The sequence below is a fragment of the Sus scrofa genome, chromosome 2, assembly GCF_054392235.1.
Source record: "Sus scrofa isolate SSC_HxYL_T2T_F1_AM1 chromosome 2, Sscrofa_HxYL_maternal_Yorkshire_Landrace_v2.0, whole genome shotgun sequence".
NCBI lineage: Eukaryota > Metazoa > Chordata > Mammalia > Artiodactyla > Suidae > Sus > Sus scrofa.
The window spans coordinates 99814657-99836356 of record NC_139384.1 but is presented as its reverse complement, the minus strand read 5'-3'; the positions used below and the strand labels follow the sequence as shown (position 1 = coordinate 99836356).

The window sequence follows — 21700 nt, the reverse complement described above, 5'->3', positions numbered from 1 at the left end:
AATGAAACTATCAGAATATTTGATGAAGATAAATATCTTGAGATAAAAGGACAATGTAGGCTTGAGTTAGTAAGTACCTATAAACAGTATATATAATAAATGAATATAAGAAAGACAATTACTAACTACAAGGAATGAAGTAACTTACAGAACAAAAAACAAAAAAAAAACAAGACTCTAGGTCCAACTGAACCAAAGCTGAGTTCAAAGTATATTATACAACACCTCTTCTCCAGGAAGGCTATGGTTTGCTGGGAAAGACACACACAGGAAGCAGCTGTTTGTATCAATGTGGAGCCTAGAAATAATTTACAGCCTAGAATTGGTCAAGAGTCATTTAATGACATATTCCAATAAAGCAAGGAGCAAACAATTAACAGTTTCAACAGAATTTTGAAATAATAATCTCTTACGATTATTCTAATTGGACAGACAAGAAAGGGATTGATTTTTCACACTCTAATATGATATAAAGTTTAAGTAAGCAATGGAGACAGTTTAGGGGGTGGAGGGATGTGCTTGGGTTATGGGATGGAAATACTGTAAAATTGGATTGTTATGATCATTATCCAACTACAGATGTGATAAATTCATTTGAGTAGTAAAAAAAAAAAAAAAAAAAAAGTTTAAGTAAGCAACAGAAGCAAGGTGAAAACCAGAAGTGCTTGCAGTTAAGTCCCAAGTGCCCATGGCAGGTTGCTCTCAAATTCCGTAGGCAAAATGACTCAATGGTGCTGCCAAGAAAGCTGAGGATAAGGGTAAGCAGTTGCTCCTAGAGTCACTCATGTTCAACCCCATTTCTGGCAGCAAGCTTCTCTGTGGAAGAGCTTTACAAAACACGCACAAGTGCAAGGACAGGTCACTGCAGGCCTGGGAGAACCCCAGCCAAAGCTCCATACGGAAAACATGCCTCTGGGCTTGCAGCAGTCTGGCTAGACTAGAAACTATTGTCGCCTACAAAATTCTGGAAACATTCTCCTTTCAACATTTACTAAGTGCTATAATCCTTTAAATGCATTCACCATCCTTAGCAGTTATGTATCACTTTCTTACAAAATCGTTATTGAGCAGTTAATATGAATTCCTATGACTAGCACAATTTTCAAAGATTTAAATTTGAAGTTTACTACCAAAAGAAATGTTTATTTTATTTCCGAGTCAGCCCACTTGGTATCCTCTATTATTATCATCATAAAAATACCTATTTGTGCCTATTCCACAGCACTTTCAGCACTGACAGATGGCCTAGGCTCACCACTTGCACAGCAGCCCAACAGTGTTTCTTACCATTTTATGAATTTCACATAACTGAATTGGCACAGTCTGTACCCAGGATATCACTCACCATTTGGTGCATACAGCAAAAACTTATTTAGAGTAATCTAACGATAAAGAACAGACATATGTTGGATGGTATGTTCCAAGAGCCCACTAACTAAACTATACAAATTTGGTTTAAAGTATTCAGACTTCCTAAAGTTGGTCTGTTACCAAATCATTTCTAATCTTCACTTTTCAAATCATTCTTTAGGCACATTCTTTCTGTAAACATTGAAACAGCAACAAGGAACTGCTTCTCAGTGAGTCATAAGTTCTTTCAGCAGAGTTTGAAACTCTTTTTTTTGTTGTTTTTTTGTTTTTTGTCTTTTTGCCTTTTCTTGGGCCGCTCCCACAGCATATGGAGGTTCCCAGGCTAGGGGTCGAACCAGAGCTGTAGCCTCAGGCCTACACCAGAGCCACAGCAACACCAGATCCAAGCTGCGTCTATGACCTACATCACAGCTCACGGCAATGCCAGATCCTTAAAGGCCAGGGATCGAACCCGCAACCTCATAGTTCCTAGTCGGATTCGTTAACCACTGAGCCACGACGGGAACTCCTAGTTTGAAACTCTTAAAAGTCACTCCTGCTCTGCATATTGGATACTTTTAAAATGAATTAGATTCCAAATTCATTTGAGTAATAAAAAATAAAATGAATTAGATTCCATAGCATATGATCTCTTCTTATATGCAGATTTTTTAAAACAAACAAACAAACAAAAAAACCCTGAATTTATAGATACAGAGCACAGATTAGTCATTGCAGGGGGAAGAAACGTGGGCAAAATAGGTGAAGGTGGTCAAAAGGCACAAACTTCCAGTTTTAAAATAAATAAGCCCTGGCGATGTGTAGCAAAGAGACCACACTCGCTACTATCGTTGTATATGTAAAAGTGGCTTCAACTAGATCTTAAAAGTTCTCATCACAAGAAAACAGAAAGCACTGTAGCTATGCATGGTGAAAGATGCTAACTAGACTTATTTGGTGATCATTCATATCTATGTATGTATATCTCCAATCATTACATTGTATACCTGATTATACCTCAATTTTAAAAAGAAGAATTAGATTCTGACATATACCAGGATTTTAAAACCTACAAAATGCAAACATCAAAGTACGGTGTAAAGAGAAGCAGCAGGCCATAACAGAAATCATGTCAGCATAAATGATGATACCATCTTGATGGGATGGATACTTTGACTTGGCTCTTTTGATTAGCAGTTGATCATTTTTTTCAGCTTTGCTCCAATTTTCCAAAAGTCTCTAACATCTCAATGAAGCCTATCAAGTAGTGAAGGCAAGGTGTTTGGAGATTCACTGCTTGATGAAGGATAATAAGCACTGATTGTCAGCCACTGAGTCAAGGTCAAACAAAATAACAAATGGTTTGATATTCACTCTGTAACCTCAAAAAAGTCAATGGTAAAACTCAACTACTAGGACAGCCTCTGTATTGCCAGCAAAAAACACAGAGCACCAAGCAGTGGTAAGTACAACAGACTCTACCAACCCCATAACCAACTCACACATTTTTTTCCTGAGGTTTAGGATTTCCCAATTTCGGCTTGTTCTTTCTTTTCAAAATTTAGCCGAAGCATATGGAACAGTTATGTAAGTCCTTTGGGGCATGCAAATATTCTCCTAAGTACAACTTATTAGTCATTAACACTTTGGGAAAGACCTAAAAGAAGACTAATGAAAAATTGGCCAAAAGAGTTCCCATTGTGGCTCAGAAGGTTAAGAACATGACATAGTGTCCATGAGGATGCAGGTTCGATCCCTGGCCTTGCTCAGTGGGTTAAGGATCTGGCATTGTGGCAAGGTGCGGCATAGGTTGCAGATACTGCATGGATTGGGCACTGCTGTGGCTGTGGCATAGGCTGGCAGCTATAGCTCCGATTGAACCCCTAGCCTGGGAACTTCTATATGCCGTAGGTGTGGCCCTAAAAAGAAAAAAAGAAAAAAAAAAAAAAAGGTCACAACTAACGTTTAGGCACATAAAAATCATTCTACAAAAATATTTCTAGGAGTTTCCAGCGTGGCACAGCAGAAATGAATCCAACTAGGAACTATGAGGTTGTGAGTTCAATCCCTGGGTTAAGGATCCAGTGTTGCCATAAGCTGTGGTGTAGGTTGCCCTTGCGGCTCAGATCTGGCATTGCTGTGACTGTGGCACAGGCCAGCAGCTGTGGTTACAATAGATCCCTAGCCTGGGAATCTCCATATGCTGTGGGAATGGCCCTATTAAAAAAAAAATTCTAAATATATTCTTTATAACTGTTATATGTTGAGCATATACTGCTTCATTTACCACTATACAGATATAAAAACCAATTAAAAATTGTTCTACAATAAGAATTATTAAATTAGCCAGGATTTACACTTGCTCAAAAAATAAACTTTGTTTGTGTAGGGACAACCAGGAAAAAAAATGCAATGGTATTCAATATTGCTACTACATCAAAAATGGTAGTGTCCAAAAATGAAAGTCGCTAAGAACCCAATCAGGGACAGTGGTTTAAACATGAATTCTGTAGGAATGCCCGTCGTGGCTCAGTGGTTAACGAATCCGACTCGGAACCATGAGGTTGCAGGTTTGATCCCTGGCCTTGCTCAGTGGGTCAAGGATCTGGCGTTGCCGTGAGCTGTGGTGTAGGTCAAAGACGAGGCTCGGATCCTGTGTTGCTGTGGCTGTGGTGTAGGCCAGTGGCTACAGCTCCGATTAGACCCCTAGCGTGGGAACCTCCATATGCCATGGATGCAGCCCTAAAATAGACAAAAAGACAAAAAATAAATAAACAAATAAATATGAATTCTGTCATTTACTAGAAAGATACTAACCCTCTTCTTAGCATCATCATTTTAGGCAAGGTGATGCAAGCTGCTATAGCATTATATATAGATAGTAATTTACATAATTTCCCAGCAGTAAGGGTGGTAATAAGCCTTCTCAGTCTCATAAACTATTTTTTGTTGTTGTTACTTTTCGCTTTTCTGGATTTTTATTTTTTGTTTTTTTTGGCTATGTCTGCAGCATACAGAAGTTCTGGGGCCAGGGACAGAACCTGTTCCACAGATGGTACCCAAGCCACAGCAGTGACAACACCAGATCCTTTATCCACTGCACCACCAAGGAATTCCCTCATAAAGTTTTTTTCCAAAAGTCAGAGTCTAACGTATGTGAATGACTCCTGCACTAGGTAAAACAATGTAAGTTTATTAACAGTTACAAATGTAACTAATTGGTCATTTTTTTTTATTTTAGGCAGATTTTGAAGATAAAATAAGTTATTTCTCTAAGTGTGGAAAACCTCTCTTGTTATTGTTTTTTTTTTTGGGGGGGGGGTTTTTTTTTTTGGTCTTTTTGCTATTTCTTGGGCCGCTCCCGGGGCATATGGAGGTCCCCAGGCTAGGGATCCAATCAGAGCTGTAGCCACCGGCCTACGCCAGAGCCACAGCAACTCGGGATCCGAGCCGCGTCTGCAACCTACACCACAGCTCACGGCAACGCCAGATCGTTAACCCACTGAGCAAGGGCAGGGACCGAACCCGCAACCTCATGGTTTCTAGTCAGATTCGTTAACCACTGCGCCACGACGGGAACTCCCTCTCTTGTTATTGTTACAACTTAAACCGTAAAGCTTAGGTGATGAAAATCAAAAGAATGCTTTTTACTTAGCTTCAATATGAAAATGTGTTTGCATATTAATACAAATACTTTACTAGCAGATTTTTCCTTTAGTTAAGTCAAATAAGAAGTTGTTCTGTGGAGTGCCCGTCGTGACGCAGTGGAAACAAATCTGACTAGGAACCATGAGGTTGCGGGTTCGATCCCTGGCCTCGCTCAGCGGGTTAAGGATTGGGCACTGCCATGAGCTGTGGTGTAGGTCGTAGACGTGGCTCGGATCCTGTGTTGTTGTGGCTGTGGCGTAGGCTGGCGGCTACAGCTCTGACTAGACCCCTAGTGTGGGAACGTCCACATGCCAAGGCTGCAGCCCTGAAAAAAAAAAAAAAGGTTGTTCTGAGGTCAAAGAAAATAAGGCATCTCTATGTAAAAGTAGCTAGACAAGTAAATTTCTTATTTTGATGATGGCCCACACTGAGTTTAAACAGGAAAACATCATGTATTGTAATAGAAAGGCCTCTACGTGTTGCTCTAGTTAACAGAAGTGGGCAATCTTTTCACAGCATAAAAATTGGAATAACCTCAGTTTGTGTAATTAAAATTTCTAACGATTCTCTCATGTTACCTGCAAGATTTTACAAAGTAAAATCTGAGATGTTTCTCCCTTTAACAACGGGTGTCCTCAAGCTGAAGAACATTGTCAGGTTTAAAAGATTTGATTTCTATCACACTTACTTTTTTGTGGTAAATGCTACAGAGTCCTCTTTCTATGTCGGGCAATTTACGTAGATGACTTTCTATCTGGCCAAACACACTGGATTCTGAATGGACAACTTCAGATACAGCATCAAGTCGAGCATTTATCTCCCTGTGAGAATAAAGGCAATTATCAGATATGTGAGGAACTCAGACTGTAGCCATTTCCTACTCTAATGCCCTGCACCATGACAGCAGCCACTTAGAAATGCACAATGGAGACTTTTTCTCCATACCTCTGGTCCTTCCCTGCCTCTTACCATTAAAATCCAAGAGCAGGTACCATACAAGGAAAGTCATTGGCTTGATGGGGCAGAGACAGGGTCCTTAAGTTTTCCTTTTCTCCAGGGTGAATACGGACTACATTTCCCAACCTCCCCTGCAGTGAGGTGTGGCCAGGTACCCATGTTCTAGCCAATGAAATGTGGGTGGGAATGATTAAGCCACTTCTAATCCATTAAAAATCTCCGTCTCTTTCACACTGACTCTCACCCTCTGCCAACTGTATGGTAATCTTCAGGCAATTCTGGGAGCCACTAGTTAATTCCATTAGCCCAGGTCTGTGAGAGAGCAGAAAACCTTCCACTCCCACATCTATCAAATGCACTTTATATTGGAAACAAACAAACAAACAAACAAAAACCTCGACAACAAAACAACAACAAAAACTTTTATTGTGTTTGACCCACTAAGACTGAGAATTTATTAGCTACTATTGCTTGTATTACCCGGCTAATATAATAGGTTTACAACAGGCAACTGAATTTTCTACTCTGACGGATATGACTGGCCATCTCAGTCAAAAAACACTTAAGCTAACCAAGCGCTTTGATAGAAGACTTGGTGGTGTTGGTTAAACTGATCAACTGTTTGACTGAAATGTGATTAGGCACACTGAATCTGAGCAAAGGCTGGGAGCAGCACCAGCAAGGGCAGAGCATACAATATCAGGAGACCAGGGCTGCAGCATTTTATCAATGGCTACACCCTAAGCCACGAGCCACTTGGGAAGAAATGGTGAGATACTGTCAACTTAACATGGAAACCTGACTCAGTGTGTACTAAATGATACATGGCCCATCCAGCACCTATAAACATCTAAGGTCTACACTAGGTATGATGGTCATAACTGGCAATAAAGACAGAAATAAACAAATATAGCTAGTGGATAACAGGCCCTCAGTAAATGTTTTTTTTTAAATCAATGAATGAACCAACAAGCAAGCAAATGAAAGAATGAACTGACATTTGGGGGGCAATGGGGACATCAGCTACTGCATAGACAATTGGCTATCTAAGTTCTATTGCTATCAAACAGGGCAAACCTTACATCAGAACCCTGCCTAGATGACTCTCAAATTGAGTATTTTGCAATTAACTGACTTGAGTATTTTTATCTTTGTTATCCTTAAAATTACCCTGTGAAATCAGGTCTGTTCACAATACAGACACTAACTTCAGGTCTCCTTTTTGTTCCATTTTTCTCTGGCTCATCCTCTGAACAGGCATTGGTTTCAGCATGGCAAAGGAGAACACGCCAGAGCTTTGTAGACACACAGACCAGTTCTTCCATCCTTAGTGGGGTGGCCTCTTAAATCCATTTACTTCTTTCCAAGTCCACTGCCACTACACCAGTCTATGTAAAAATCATTTCTCACAAAGACTCTGAAAACAGCCTCCAAACTTCCCTCCCCACATCCACCTCTGTCCCTCTTTCCACACTGTAGCCTGAACAGTCTTCCTAGAACCCAAATCTATTCTTACCAAACCTCTGTTTTGAGCTCACCTATGACTTGCCATTAATCTTAGGTTCAAATCCGGAATCCTTAACTGACCTGTAGGACAACTGATCCCTGCTGACCTCACGAGTCTCACCTCAGACCGCCTGTCCCTCTCTTCCTCTCACTCTATGTTCCAGTAAGACTGAACTTCTTCCAACATCTCAGCCACTCCAAGTTCTCTGACACGGTCAGGGCTTCCTCATTTGCTCCTCACCCTGCCTTCAAGATTCTTGTCCCCTTCCCTCCTGCCTACCAGCTTCTACTTTGTTTGGCAAACTCCCATTCGCTCCTCCTCTGAAAGGGCTTTCTAGCTAGACCCACTAGACTAGATTTCATCCTTTGCCAACATTTCCAACCACCCTGTTTTCTTTCTGTGGTGGAACTCACAACTCAATTACTTCTCCACTGTCTGTTCCACTAGGCAGCTTGGTGAGAACAGGAATCCATTCTTTCGTTTCCATGGTTCTGACATCATGATGTGTGCTCAGTAGGTAGGTGCTGAATTCCATTCAATCCCAAAGACTACTTATAAAGTACATCAAGATGAGGTGAAAAAATAAGAAATTAAATTTTCTTTGCAAAAGATTGTTGTGATAAAATAAACCAATGTTGTACCCTACCATTTACCCAAAATGCTATACAAATAAGAGGTTTTATTTGAATAACTCACTCCTGCGTAAATGAAAGATGACACCAATTGAAATACACGAAGTTGATGCTACAGATGGTATGAAGACAGATAAAATAATGCCATCTGTGAATGTATAAGGCAGCTAGATAGTTACTCTCTCAAAAATTATAAAGGTTGTCCAAGATACAGAAAGATAAAACAAAAGAGGTTTTAAAAACCTACATCATATTTTAAGCCTTCCAGAAAACTTTTTATAAAATATCTTCTGGGAAAATATAAAGGTAGTGTTTTTATTTTAGTTTAGTGACAGCACAGACAAAAGCATGTCCAACTATGACTCACTTCCGCTTTAACCCAGGCTTCACTTGTTAGGAAGGCAATAGCTCAAGATTAAGAATTTAAGCTAAGAAGGTAAGTAACTTCAGTTCAAACTGAGGTTCTACCATTTACCAGTTATTTAGCTTTGTCCTAGTTTCTCCATCTATAAAATGGGAATAATAATGGTCCCTAACTCACAGAGTTTTTGCAACAATTCAATGAAATAATACTTACTAAGTACTTAGCACCGTGTCCAATACCTAGAAACTACTCAATACACTTTAGCCATTATCAGGGTCAATATTATAGTAATCTTTATCTGTTAAAAAGGTTTTTGGTAGGTACCACAAAGAACAGCCTAGGGGAAAGAGAAATAGCACCCAAAATACAAGCTCAGAAATAATTACGTTCAGACAAGCCTTAAGGTATAGATATGCCAAAAGGTACTTTGTGCAAAGTGAACAAGGGAGGATTATATAAGGGAAGCTAGTCCTGGGATCTCAAGTGCTAAATCTGACTGGCAGTCAGACTTGAAGTCCCTGATGAGATTGGTCAGTAGGCTGCATTAAAAAAGAATACTACTGGAAAAAAAAAAAAAAAAAAAAAAAAAGAATAGCATGATCGATTACAGATGTCTGACATGGGCAGAGAGGGTGAGATGGTGTGTGGCACCGTTAACCACGAATTTCTCATCATTAAGCCGCTAAAATTCCACTTTTATTTTCTATAAACAGATCAGAATGCAAATGAATAAATAGAAATTTTAATCAAGCTTTTTAAGTAAAGTCGTTGGTATACCTTACAAATGTTCTTTAATTAGTAAGAACATTTTCCAAATAACTATAATACAATAATACATCAGACCACCAAAATAGAAAGCAATTATTTTGGTGCAGTCAATGAGAGTGATCTGGTGATTGCGACAGTCAACAACACAGGAAGTAGACTGCTAATGAAAGGATGATAAAAGATATTATTCCAAGATGCCTTAGAGTAGTCTATAATTGATTTTACCACATGATACATTCTGAACAAATTAAAAGAGGACATCTGAGTCATTTATTTCATTCCATATGACAAGAAACAATGGACCTGAGGTCCTGGGAATGACAAAGAGCCAAAGACAAAATGTGGGCGTCACATATAAAGATGAGCGGAGTGATGACACCAGAATCTGTTGTGTGTGGCTGTCACTCAGAAACTCTGTCACCTACGGCTATTGCCAGAGTAAGGACATGAATCTGTTCCCACTGGTTGCCATTTGTGGGGATGACTCTGTAATTCTAACATGAGGTTATTTGAGAAGAAAAAGATAAAACATTGGGAAGACAGTGTGGTTTGGTCCAATTTTCTAGTGAAAGGTTTGCTAGGTTTGCTAAAGACAGATGGTATACAATGAGTAAACTAGGAGTTCCCTAGTGGCACAGAAGGTTAAGGATCTGGTACTGTCACTGCTGTAGCTCAGGTCACTGCTGTGGTGTGTGTTTGATCCCTGGCCTAGGAACTTCCACATGCTGCAGGCACAGCCTAAATAAATAAATAAATAGAATGAATAAACTAAATTCAGACATTAACACAGCCATGCAATGTGGCTAAACCAAGTACCTAAAGAGCTTTCTGGTAGATACATGAATCACAGGCTTTCTCCTAGGGCCTACTGTTCATTACTTGAATCTACCTACCTACGCCTTTCACATATACCATTCATTCATTCATTTGATGAACAAGTACTGAGCACTTACAAAGCACTCACTGCAAAAACAAAAGATGGAGAGTGAAAGTGTGATAGTATGAGCTAGAAAGGTAAGCAGGAACCTGGTCGTGTTGGTAACGCAGACCACAAAGGAGCTTTGACTTTATCCTGAGAGCAAGGGGAGCCACCAGTGGCTGATGTCAAAAAGGACCTAAGAAGAGTGGCCCAAAGACAGGTGAGAGGCTGTTTCAGTAACACAGGAGAGTGATGCTGATGTCGGAACTCAGGCAAAAGATACAGCAATAGAAAGAGCACACAGTTTCAAGAGATATCAAAGAGGTAAAATTAACAGGAGTTGTGAATGATTAGATAAGGGAGGGAGAGAGATGGAAGAAGGGGTAACTTGGGTAATGAGACGCAATGTGATGCCTTCTGCAAAGATCATGCTAAGAAAGGGTTTACTTTATTTATGAAATTACATTCTAAAGAGCTCTTCTGAGCCTTTATTTTGTTGCAAATTGTAAATCACCCAACAAGCTTTTACAGATTTTATTACTCATGTTCAAATGAGGCGTCATTTTACCAAGAGGCAATTCACCCTTTGCAGAATATTAAATAGAACAATTTTCTGACAGCTACTACCTCCCATTATTAGTTCAGGCCTCAAACCTGAGTCTTTGAAAAGAGCATGAATATGATTTCTGGTTTTGGTAATAATGGAAATGGGTACTTTCAAATCATCCCTCCCACTGAGGACAATTTAAAAAACCAAACAAAACATAAAAACATGTTCACGAAAGCATCAAAGGACTAACAAAATGGTAAGGAACAACTATACCAAAGTCTGAAAGAAAACAAGAACCCAAAGAAATAATTCAGCAGTCAAAGCCACTTTTGCACTAAAAAGACATGCCAGAAGAATCTGCTATAAATATGAGCTGGCCTCAGAGTAAAAGTAATCTACGTTAGCATCATTTGGATGAATTTAAACATGTCAAACACTGAACTTGACTTAGGATGTTCCCAGATTAGAAGTACCACCAAGAATCTGCCCAAAGCAAACAAAAAGTGTTTTTGGAAGAAAACACAAAAATCTTAGCTCTCATTTTATTTATTTATTCATTCATTCATTCATTCATTAGCCTCAGGTATAGAGCAAGGTGATTCAGGTTTTGTTAAGATTATATTTCACCATAAATTATTACAAGATACTGAATGTAATTTCCTGTGCTATATAGTAAAACCTTGTTCCTTTTCTATATTTAAATATAGTAGTTTGTTAATCTCTTATCTCTAATTTGCCTCTCCTTCCCTCCCTTTTCTCTATGGTAACCATAAGTCTGTCTTCTATGTTTGTGTATCTGTTTCTGTATATATAGATTTCCTTGCACTATTTTTAGATTTCACATATAACTGATGCATATAGTGTTTGTCTTTCTCTGACTTACTTGACTACGAATAATATTCTTTAGGTCCATTCACCTTGCTGCACTTTTTATGACTGATAATCCATTGTATACATAAACCACACTTTCTTAAGCCAACTGTCTGGTGATGGGCACTTAGGTTGTTTCTATGTCTTGGCTATAAGAATAGTGCTGCTCTCTTCTGTTATTCTTAAAAATAGGAGTTCCTGTCGTGGCTCTGTAGTTAACAAGCCTGACTAGCATCCGTGAGGATGCGGGTTTGATCCCTGGCCTCACCCAGTGGGTTAAGGATCCGGTGTTGCCATGAGCTGTATGGCGTAGGTTGCAGACGTGGCTTGGATCCTGGGTCACTGTGGCTATGGTGTAGGCTGGCAGCTGCAGGTCCGATTTGATCCCTTGCCTGGGAACTTCCATGTGCTGTGGGTGTGGCCCTAAAAAGAAAAAAAAAAAAAAAAATTTCCAAATAATATAACCAGTACACAAAGATAACCAAGCATTCAAGCATAAAAAGAAACCAGATGAGTAAGAATCAATAGAAACAACAGATGATAGGAAGAGACATACAAGCTGCCAAGCTTCATGGGGTGTGGAGCTGAATGGTAAAAAATATACAACAAGTCCAAAAGACACTGTCAAAAGAGGCAAATGAGGACCAGAATGGGTAAAGAAATTAGTAATCAAATCAGTTATGTAATTTCCATTGCTTTATAGGTGAGCTTTCTTTGCTCTCTTACTCTCTATAGGGTTTTTATCTCTGACTTACTGTCATGTGTAGTTTCACTATGATTTAGCAAAATCTGGATTTCTTCTTGGTCCTCAACTGCATGTTGGATTCAACTGTGCTTCCTAAACCTACAGATTCACATCTTTCATGAAATTTAAGAAATTCTCATTTTTCATCTCTTTGAATATTTTCTCTTTTCCTATTCTTTTTCTTCTACTGGAAATCTGATAAGGATTATGTTAGACCACCTAATCCCCGACTTACCTTTCAATTTCTTCTATCTTTGATCACACCATCTCTCTGTGCTACACTCTAGGTAATTTCTTCAGATATTATCTTGGATTTCAGTTACTGCACTGATTCCCTTCTAACCCACCCACTGTTTGTAAAAGTTGTACGGAATTCTTTTTAAAAATCAACCTTATCTCTTCCAATGGTATTTTTTTTTTCTGTGTTCATATTTTCATTCTCTTTTGTGTTTCTTTTAACATGGTAGGTGGATATTTATCTTTATAATCCCATTACTCAGGTCTTGGGAATCTAAGTCTACTGTTTATAACTTCTGCTGACTCACATTCATGGTTACTTGTTTCCCCATGTCTTTTGTAATTACATTTATGAGCTTATGGCAGAGCTTTCTCTTTGACATTCCCCAGGCCTAGACGAGAGTGTATTCCTTCAGGGAGGATTTGCATTTGCTTTCTTCAGGAACCCTGAGACACAATGTGACTATTTCAAATAAACTGCACAATCCAGAAATTGCCAGAGAGAGACAATACAAATTAGAACAACAAACCTGAGTGAAGGTGGGCCTGTGGTTAAGAATTCTTAGATGGAGTTCCCATTGTGGCTCAGTGGTAACAAACTCAACCAGTATCCATGAAGATGTGGGTTTGATCCTTGGCCTCGCTCGGTGGGATAAAGATCCAGCATTGCCCTGAGCTGTGATGTGGTATAGGTCGCAGACACAGCTCAGATCCTGTGTTGCTGTGGCTGTGGCGTAGGCTAGCAGCTAGAGCTTCAATTAGACCCCTAGCCTGGGAAATTCCATATGGTGCAGGTGTGGCCCTAAAAAGAACCCCCCTCCCACCCCGACCCCCTCCACAAAAAAAAGAATTACTGGAAACTTGGCAACTAAAGAATGAAGCAGACTAGCCAACAGTTCCTAAATAGATGCATTCCAAAAGATGCTTCTTAATCTATATGTAGTAACAGTGCAGATGTCTGGATAGAGGCACTTAGGGTCCCTTTTTTCTAGGCAGCATCAGTACCCCTTTATGACTATGAGCAGTCACTCACATCCACACAGCAAAGCTAAAGAGGCATAGGGTCAATGCCAATGACTCATAGCTCCCAGTTATGCTCCACCCCCATCCTTCTTTCCCATTTATAAGCAGTACTGTGTCTCACTGGGCTGAGTAAGATCAGAGTCACCACAGGTAAACATCTGTTGACAGGCTCAAGGAACATGGGAAACCACAAAGAATAAATAGGGCCTCTTCATGTAGTTAATTTCAGGAGGCTCCAGGAAGTTCAAAATGGCATTTAGTTTTGCTAATATAAACTAAATGTTAAGTGGAGCATATACATAATATTCTGTTACTTTGTCATTTAGGCTAGGGCTCTGAATTAAAATAGAAACATACTCTAACCATATGGGTTTACCAAAATAAAAGTTATTTAACTATTCAAGAAATGAACTATCACTGAAATGTACTTGGTGCTTTAGAAAATTACATAAAAATCTAGTCAAGGACCTACTTCCTAACACCAACAATTTTCAATTTTCTAAAATATTTTGTGATTTAAATGCCAAGAATAAATTTAGCATGCTTAATTCCCTTAAGTAGCTTTCTAAAAATTTAAGTTCCATTATAAAAGCATCCTTTGTTTGTTCAAATTGTGATATTGAGCTACACAGTGAGTAACAAGTATTTCACTTTAGGAATAAAAGTTTCCATCACTTGGCTCTCCTTCTCTGCATTAGAAGATTATACCTTGACCAAATTAGACTAGGAACTCCTTGAGAGTAGCAATAATGTCTTCTGTCACTGAGATTAAGTAATACAAAATTTAAAATAATTATCTTACCCTAGTAAGGGAAAGAAGCAAAGTAAGGAGTATTGTATATATTATGCTTCCGTCTATGTAAAAAGGAAGGATACATACACACACAAATGTATCTGATTTTTTGCTTTTTAAAACAAAAAAGTCTCTTGAAGGATACGGAAGAAAATAATAACCATAATTATCTAGTAGGATCTGGGCAGATGTGAGGCAAGAATGAGGGGCAAACATTTCATTATATATCTTTTTACATTTTTAAACTCTGGAACTGTGTGAAAGTATTGCATATCCAAAAATTTAAATAAGAATCTTTTTAAATCCTTTTAAAAACTACAAGAGAGTTGAAACAGCAGCAATATAAAGGAAAAGAGAAAACTGTCATCTCCAGCAATAGATGGCTAGGCATTCGCTAAATACTTCTTTGTCTTTAACAAACATCTATTAGCTTTCCTTGCAGTTAAGTGAGACCATGGGAATGAGCTCTGCCAAAGAGATGCGAGCAGACGTGCCAGTGGAGGACCCCACTCCCAAGAAGTGAAATCACACATCTCCATGCTCTTCCCCTCCCGCAGCAGGTCAAAGCCCAGAATTGTCCTAGGAGTTGCATGTTTAAGACTGAGGGGCCTCTGGAGTTCCTAAATGCCCGTGTCATGGAAGTCTTGGCCCACCCTCAAATGGCAAAGGCCATGGATTGTTTATGCAAAGAAGCAAAGGAAAAAACTGATTTCTACTCTATTACAGCCATTAAATGTTCGGGGGCCTTTTTGTTAGCCATCAGTTTCCCTAACCAATGCACTATCTTCAGTGTTTACAAACAAGTCAACGTGCACCTGGTCAATGAGAACAGGAAGTTGAACTTCCTAAGTTCCCATGACTTAGTCAACTTTAGAGCATTAAATAAAAGCAAAAGGCTGGGATCCAAGCCCAACCACATACAACGACTGCATACAACATAGTTGTATGACCCCAACAGAAGAGGTCATTCTGACATAAGACTCAGACAAAGGCTCTAGCTACATACCAGTGGTCCTTGCAAATTCTCTCATAATCCTGACAGTAGCTATAGGCAAAAGATAAAACACGGGCAAGTTCAAGATTCAGGAGAACTGACCAGGACAGATACTGGACATCTGGAAATGGGGACTCACAGCCTCCTTCCTGTCACCACTGGAAGCCCCCACCCAGGTCATCTTACATGATTGTCTTATCTTTCTAAAACAAGATGTGGTGGAAAACAGATGCTCCCAAGTCTAACATGGACTTTCCAGTCAGGTGGGCTTGGGTTGGAAACTCACTTTCACCTGACTAGGATGGTGGTAAAGGGGTGATAGCAGTACCATTTAAAAATGCAGGAGTTCCAAAGTGGCTTAAAGACTTAAATATAAGACAAGACATCATCAAACTCCTGGAAGAGAACACAGGCAAAACATTCTCTGACATCGACCTTATGACTATTTTCTCAGGTCAGTCTCCCAAAGCAACAGAAATAAAAGCAAAAATAAACCTATGGGACCTCATCAAATTGACAAGCTTTTGCACAGCAAAGGAAACCCAAAAGAAAACAAAAAGACAACTTACAGAATGCGAGAAAATAGTTTCAAATGACACAACTGACAAGGGCTTAATCTCTAGAATATACAAGCAACTTACACGACTCAACAGCAAAAACGCCAACAACCCAATGGAAAAATGGGCAAAAGACCTGAAGAGACATTTCTCCAAGGAAGATAAACAGATGGACAACAAGTACATGAAACAATGCTCAACATCACTGATTATTAGAGAAATGCAAACCAAAACTAACACGAGATACCACCTCACACCAGTCAGAATGGCCATCATTAATAAGTCCACAAATCACAATCAAAACTACCACAAGATACCACCTCACACCAGTCAGAATGGCCATCATTAATAAGTCCACAAATCACAAATGCTGGAGGGGGTGTGGAGAAAAGGGAACCCTTCTGCACTGTTGGTGGGGATTAAGCTGGTACAACCACTATGGAGAACAGTATGGAGGTACCTTAGACATCTATACATAGAACTACTATATGACCCAGCAATCCCACACTTGGGCATATATCTGGACAAAACTTTCCTCGAAAAAAAAAAAAAAATGCACCTGTATATCCGCTGCAGCACTATTCACAATAGCCAAGACATGGAAACAACCCAAATGTCCATCTACAGACGACTGGATTAGGAAGATGTGGTATATATACACAAAAGAATACTACTCAGCCATAAAACAGAATGAAATAATGCCATTTACAGCAACATGGATGGAAGTAGAGACTCTCAGACTGAGTGAAGTAAGTCAGAAAGAGAAAGACAAATTTCATATGATCTCACTCATATCTTGAAGCTAATAAATGGCACAAATGAACCTTTCCACAGAAAAGAAAATCATAGACATGGAGAATAGACTTGTGGTTGCCAAGAGGAACGGGAAGTGAATGGGATGGACTGGGAATTTGGGGTTAATAGATGCAAACTATTGCCTTTGGAATGGATAAGTATGGGATACTGCTGTGCAGCACTGGGAATTATGTCTAGTCACCTATGATGGAGAATGATAATGTGAGAAAAAAGAATGTATACATGTATGTGTAACTTGGTCACCATACTGTACAGTAGAAAGAAAAAAATGTATTGGGGAAATGCCAATTAAAAAAAATTATAGCTGTACATAAAAAAAAAAATTCAAAAAAAAAAAATTTAGGACTTCCCCTCATGGTGCAGTGGAAACGAATCCAACTAGGAACCATGAGGTTGCAGGTTCAATCTCTGGCCTTGCTCAATGGGTTAAGGATCCAGCGTTGCCGTGAGCTGTGGTGTGGGTCGCAGATGCGGCTCGGATCCTACATTGCTGTGGTTGTGCTGTAGGCCAGCAGCTGTAGCTCTGATTCAACTCCTAGGCTGGGAACCTCCATATGCCACCAAGTGCGGCCCTAAAAAAAAAAAAAAAAAGCAAAATAATAACAATAATAAAAATTCATATATGGGAGCTTCCACAGTAGCTTAGTGGAGAAGAATCTGACTACTATCCACAAAGATGCTGGTTTGATTCCTGGCCTCACTCAGTGGGTTAAGGATCCAGCATTGCTGTGAACTGTGGTGTAGGCTGCAGACACAGCTTGGATCTGGCATTGCTGTGGCTGTGGTGTAGGCTGGCAGCTACAGCTCTGATTCGACCCCTAGCCTGGGAACTTCCATATGCTGTAGGTGCAGCCCTAAAAAGGCCAAAAATAAATAAATTAAAATTCATATATGTATATATGTATATGTATTATATTCTCTGTATTACATATTTTAAAAAATTGCAAATACCCATAAGGCAGTATCCCATCTGTTTCTTTCCCTTTCCTCCCTTCTCAGAAGTATTCACTTTCCAGATGTTAGTGCATATCCTTTCTAATTACTGCTTTTATATATTTCTACCACTTATGTATGAACTTCTAAACAACACAGACTACCACTGTGAAGTTACAAACTTTAAATTAATGGTTATCGTGCTCTATGTATTCTTTTTTTAACATTTGCTATTTTTCAAAGGTTTAAGGGTTATAATTTAATTTTTTATATATGGCTTTTATTTTTTCCATTATAGTTGATTTACAGTGTTCTGTCAATTTCTACTGTACAGCAAAGTGACCCAGTCATTCATATACATATTCTTTTTCTTACATTACTCTCCATCATATTCCATCACAAGTGACTAGATATAGTTCCCTGTGCCATGCAGCAGGATCTCATTGCTTATCCACTCCAAATGCAATAGTTTGCATCTATTAACCCCAGACTCCCAGTCCATCCCACTCCCCACCCCGCCTTGGCAACCAGAAGTCTGTTCTCCACGTCCATGAGTTTCTTTTCTGTGGAAAGATTCATTTGTACCATATTTTAATTCCACATATAGGTGATATCCTATGGTATTTGGTTTTCTCTGACTTATCTTCATTTAGTATGAGAGTATCTAGTTCCATCCATGTTGCTGCAAAGGGCATTATCTTGTTCTTTTTAATGGCTGAGTGGTATTCCACTGTGTATATATACCACATCTTCTTAATCCATTCATCTGTCAATGGACATTTAGGTATGTATTCTTTTATGGCATTTTATGAGATCTATCCATATTGAAACATACAGGCATGAGTTATTCATTTTAACTGCTGTATAATATTCTAATGTGGGACTAGATAACTATCTTAACTGCTGTATAATATTCTAATGTGGGACTAGATAACTATCTTTCCATTCGCCGACTAATAACGAGGTTGCTTCCAATTTTTTTTGGTATTATAAAGAGCACAGCTGTCTTCTTGACCACATACTGATGTGGGAACCACACTAATCCTTTATTTATACTGTCTTATTTTGTACTCATACCACCACCATGGGGTAGGTAGTGCAAATCCTATTTTACAGATGAGGAAACTGAGGTGTATAAAAATTCATAACCTGTCCCATGTGACACAACTGAATGAGGGCATCAGAAATCAAGCTCAACTGTCTCATTAACTGCAAACTATTCAGACACGCTTGGCAGATTATCTTGGATAATGAACCTAAGTGTCAGTTTTTCTCATGTACGAAACAGGAGTAATAACCATCTCTGGGAATAGCTGAAAAAACAGAAATAATGCACATGAAAAATGCAGCACAGGTGGACACTGGTTTCCCCTGCTGCCATCTTCCTTCCACTCGCGTGATCCTTCTGACCTTTAATCTTCTGCTTCCCTCACATGGACACTTGTTAACAGAGCAACAGACTTGACCTCTCAAACATCAGCACTTCCTGTTTTCCACCGTGGCTACTTTTCTTTCCTCATCTCTTAGATTTGGACGTCTGCTCCTTTCCACCAAAATATTTCACTTACTTTAAAAGAAAAAAAATAGGGAGTTCCCATCGTGGTGCAGTGGAAACAAATCCGACTAGAACCATGAGGTTGCAGGTTTGATCCCTGGTCTTGCTCAGTGGGTTAAGGATCCAACATTGCTGTGAGCTGTGGTGTGAGTCGTCAGCTGTAGCTCTGATTACACCCCTAGCCTGGTAACCTCCACATGCCAAGGGTGTGGCCCTAAAAAGACAAAAAAAAAAAAAAATGTGTATATATATATATATATATATATATATATATATATATAATTTCTTTTTCACCCCTAAAAATCATCTAATATTTGCATAAATAATTCACCTGGACAGACACAATCCAGAATGTTTTTCAAAGGTAAGAGAGATGAAAGATCTTTCAGATCTACAGGCACAAAATTGCAGAATGTTTGCAATTTACAAAATACAATGTTCTTTACGACCTCACTTCAGATGCTGAATAAATGTGTGATACATTTAAATGATAATCAAAACATTTGTTTCCATGCAAGAGATGAGTACGTTTGATCTGCTTATGACAAGAGCAGGAAATATGTGAAATAACTGAGCCTATCGATTATGGACTGAACTGTATCCATCCAAAAACATATGCTGAAGACCTAACCCCTAGTGTCGCAGAGTGTAACAGGGTTACTGCAGATGTAATTAGTAAAGATGAGATAACACTGGAATAGGGCAGGCCCCTAATTCAATATGACTATATTCTCATTAAAAGAATGCCAAGTGAAGAGAGATGCATACAGAAAGCATAACATGTGAACATAAAGGCAGAGATAAAGACAACACATCTACAAGCCAAGCAACACCAAAGACTGCCAGCAAGCCACCCGAGACCAACAGACAGGCAATGGACAGATTCCCCCTCAAAGGCTTCAGAAGGACCAATCCCACTGACCCCCTGATCTTGGACTTTGAGCCTCCAGAACTGTGAGACAAATTTATGGTGTTTAACCACCCAGTTTGTGGTACTTGGTTTAAGCAGCTCTAGCAAACAAATACACTATCTAAATCACCCATTGTGGAATTCATATTCTACAGGTCTGGCCTTTAAGAGCCGTATGAAAATCATGTTGACCAGAAATGTTTCCAAGCCAATAAATTCCAACTCAGATGTGTTTAGAGCTATTAGTTAGACTTTTTACATCATTCTTAAAACCAGCTACACATGGGGTACATGACAGCTCCTTCCTGTCACCCAGCCTGGGTTCCTTAGGAAGTCACATGAGTTTCTCTGAGGAACGTTTGTCTATTCTATATTCCACTGGGGGTCTAGAGAGAATACAAGACGTTGCCATGCTATTTCTTCCATTGCTAAGTATCATGGTTTCATACCTGACCAGGCAATTACCCCACTAAAAGGGAAGAAAGGATTTCTCAGAATAAATTCCATGGCACTAAAACAAGAAATCACATGAAAGAAAACTGCCTCTAAGGTTCTTTTAAAATCAAGGAGTTTTTCCAGTAAGGAGGTTCCTTAGAAAACTAAATATAGAACTACCATGTGATCCAGGAATCCCACTCCTGGGCATATATCCAGACAAAATTTTCATTCAAAAAGATATATGCACCTGTATGTCCACTGCAGTATCATTCACAATAGCCAAGACATGGAAACAACCTAAATGCCCAATGACAGATGAATGGATTAAAAAGATGTGGTACATATACATGATGGAATACCACTCAGCCATAAAAAAGAACAAAGTAATTCCTTTTGCAGCAACATGGATGCAACTAGAGATTCTCATAAGTGAAGTCAGAAAAAGATAGTGGAATCTAAAATATGGCACAGAAGAACCTATTTACAGAATAGAAACAGACTCACAGATCTGGAGTACAGACTTGTAATGCCAAGGGGGAGGGGAGGGGAAGGGAGTGGGATGGATTAGGAGTTTGGGAGTAGTAGGTGCAAACTATTACATTTACAATGGATAAGCAGGGAGTTCCCACTGTGGCTCAGCAGAAACAAAAAAAAAATCTGACTAATATCCATGAGGATGCAGTTCAGACCCTAACCTTACTCAATGGGTAAGCGTTGCCATGAGCTGTGGTGTAGGTCACAGATGCGGCTCAGATCTGGCATCACTGTGGCTGTGGTGTAGGCTAGTGGCTAGCTACAGTTCCGATTTGACCCCTAGCCTGGGAACATCCATATATCATGGGTGTGGCCCTAAAAAGACAAAAAAAAAAAAAAAAAAAAAAAAAAAAAAGAATGAACAAGCAATGAGGTTGTACTATCACAGAGAACTATATCCAATCACTTGTGATGGAATATGATGGAAGGTAATGTGAGAAAAAGAATGCATATGACTGGGTCATTTTGATGTATAGCAGAAACTGACAGATCATTATAAATTAACTGTAATAAAAATTTTTAATAAAAATAAAAGTAAATAAAATCAAAGAATTTTTCTTAGTTAAATAAACTTCCCTTACATATGAATGCCTTTATTTT

At 39.1% G+C, this 21700-nt stretch overlaps 1 protein-coding gene and 1 long non-coding RNA gene across 16 annotated transcripts in view; both read right to left on the bottom strand.

Moving 5' to 3' along the window:
* The window catches only part of MSH3 (mutS homolog 3), a 197439-nt gene that overhangs the window by 96484 nt on the left and 79255 nt on the right, over positions 1–21700 (bottom strand). For 7 of the 15 annotated variants that reach the window (XR_014838120.1, XR_014838121.1, XR_014838122.1 and 4 more), the window contains one exon: positions 5687–5819. Coding sequence is in view for 4 of the 15 variants with exons in the window: in XM_085013912.1 (XP_084870038.1) it covers positions 5687–5819 (133 nt within the window). In the remaining 11 variants the exon portion in view is untranslated. Of the gene's footprint in view, positions 1–2483; positions 3879–4325; positions 4853–4930; positions 5820–21700 lie in introns of those variants that run through there. The other 8 variants (XR_014838129.1, XR_014838126.1, XR_014838123.1 and 5 more) reach the window with 8 other exon arrangements.
* Positions 12687–17995, bottom strand: LOC146405612 (uncharacterized). Its single transcript, XR_014838156.1, has 2 exons — positions 16235–17995; positions 12687–16164 (listed from the first exon to the last, which is right to left on the bottom strand). It is a non-coding gene; the product is annotated as an uncharacterized LOC146405612 (long non-coding RNA).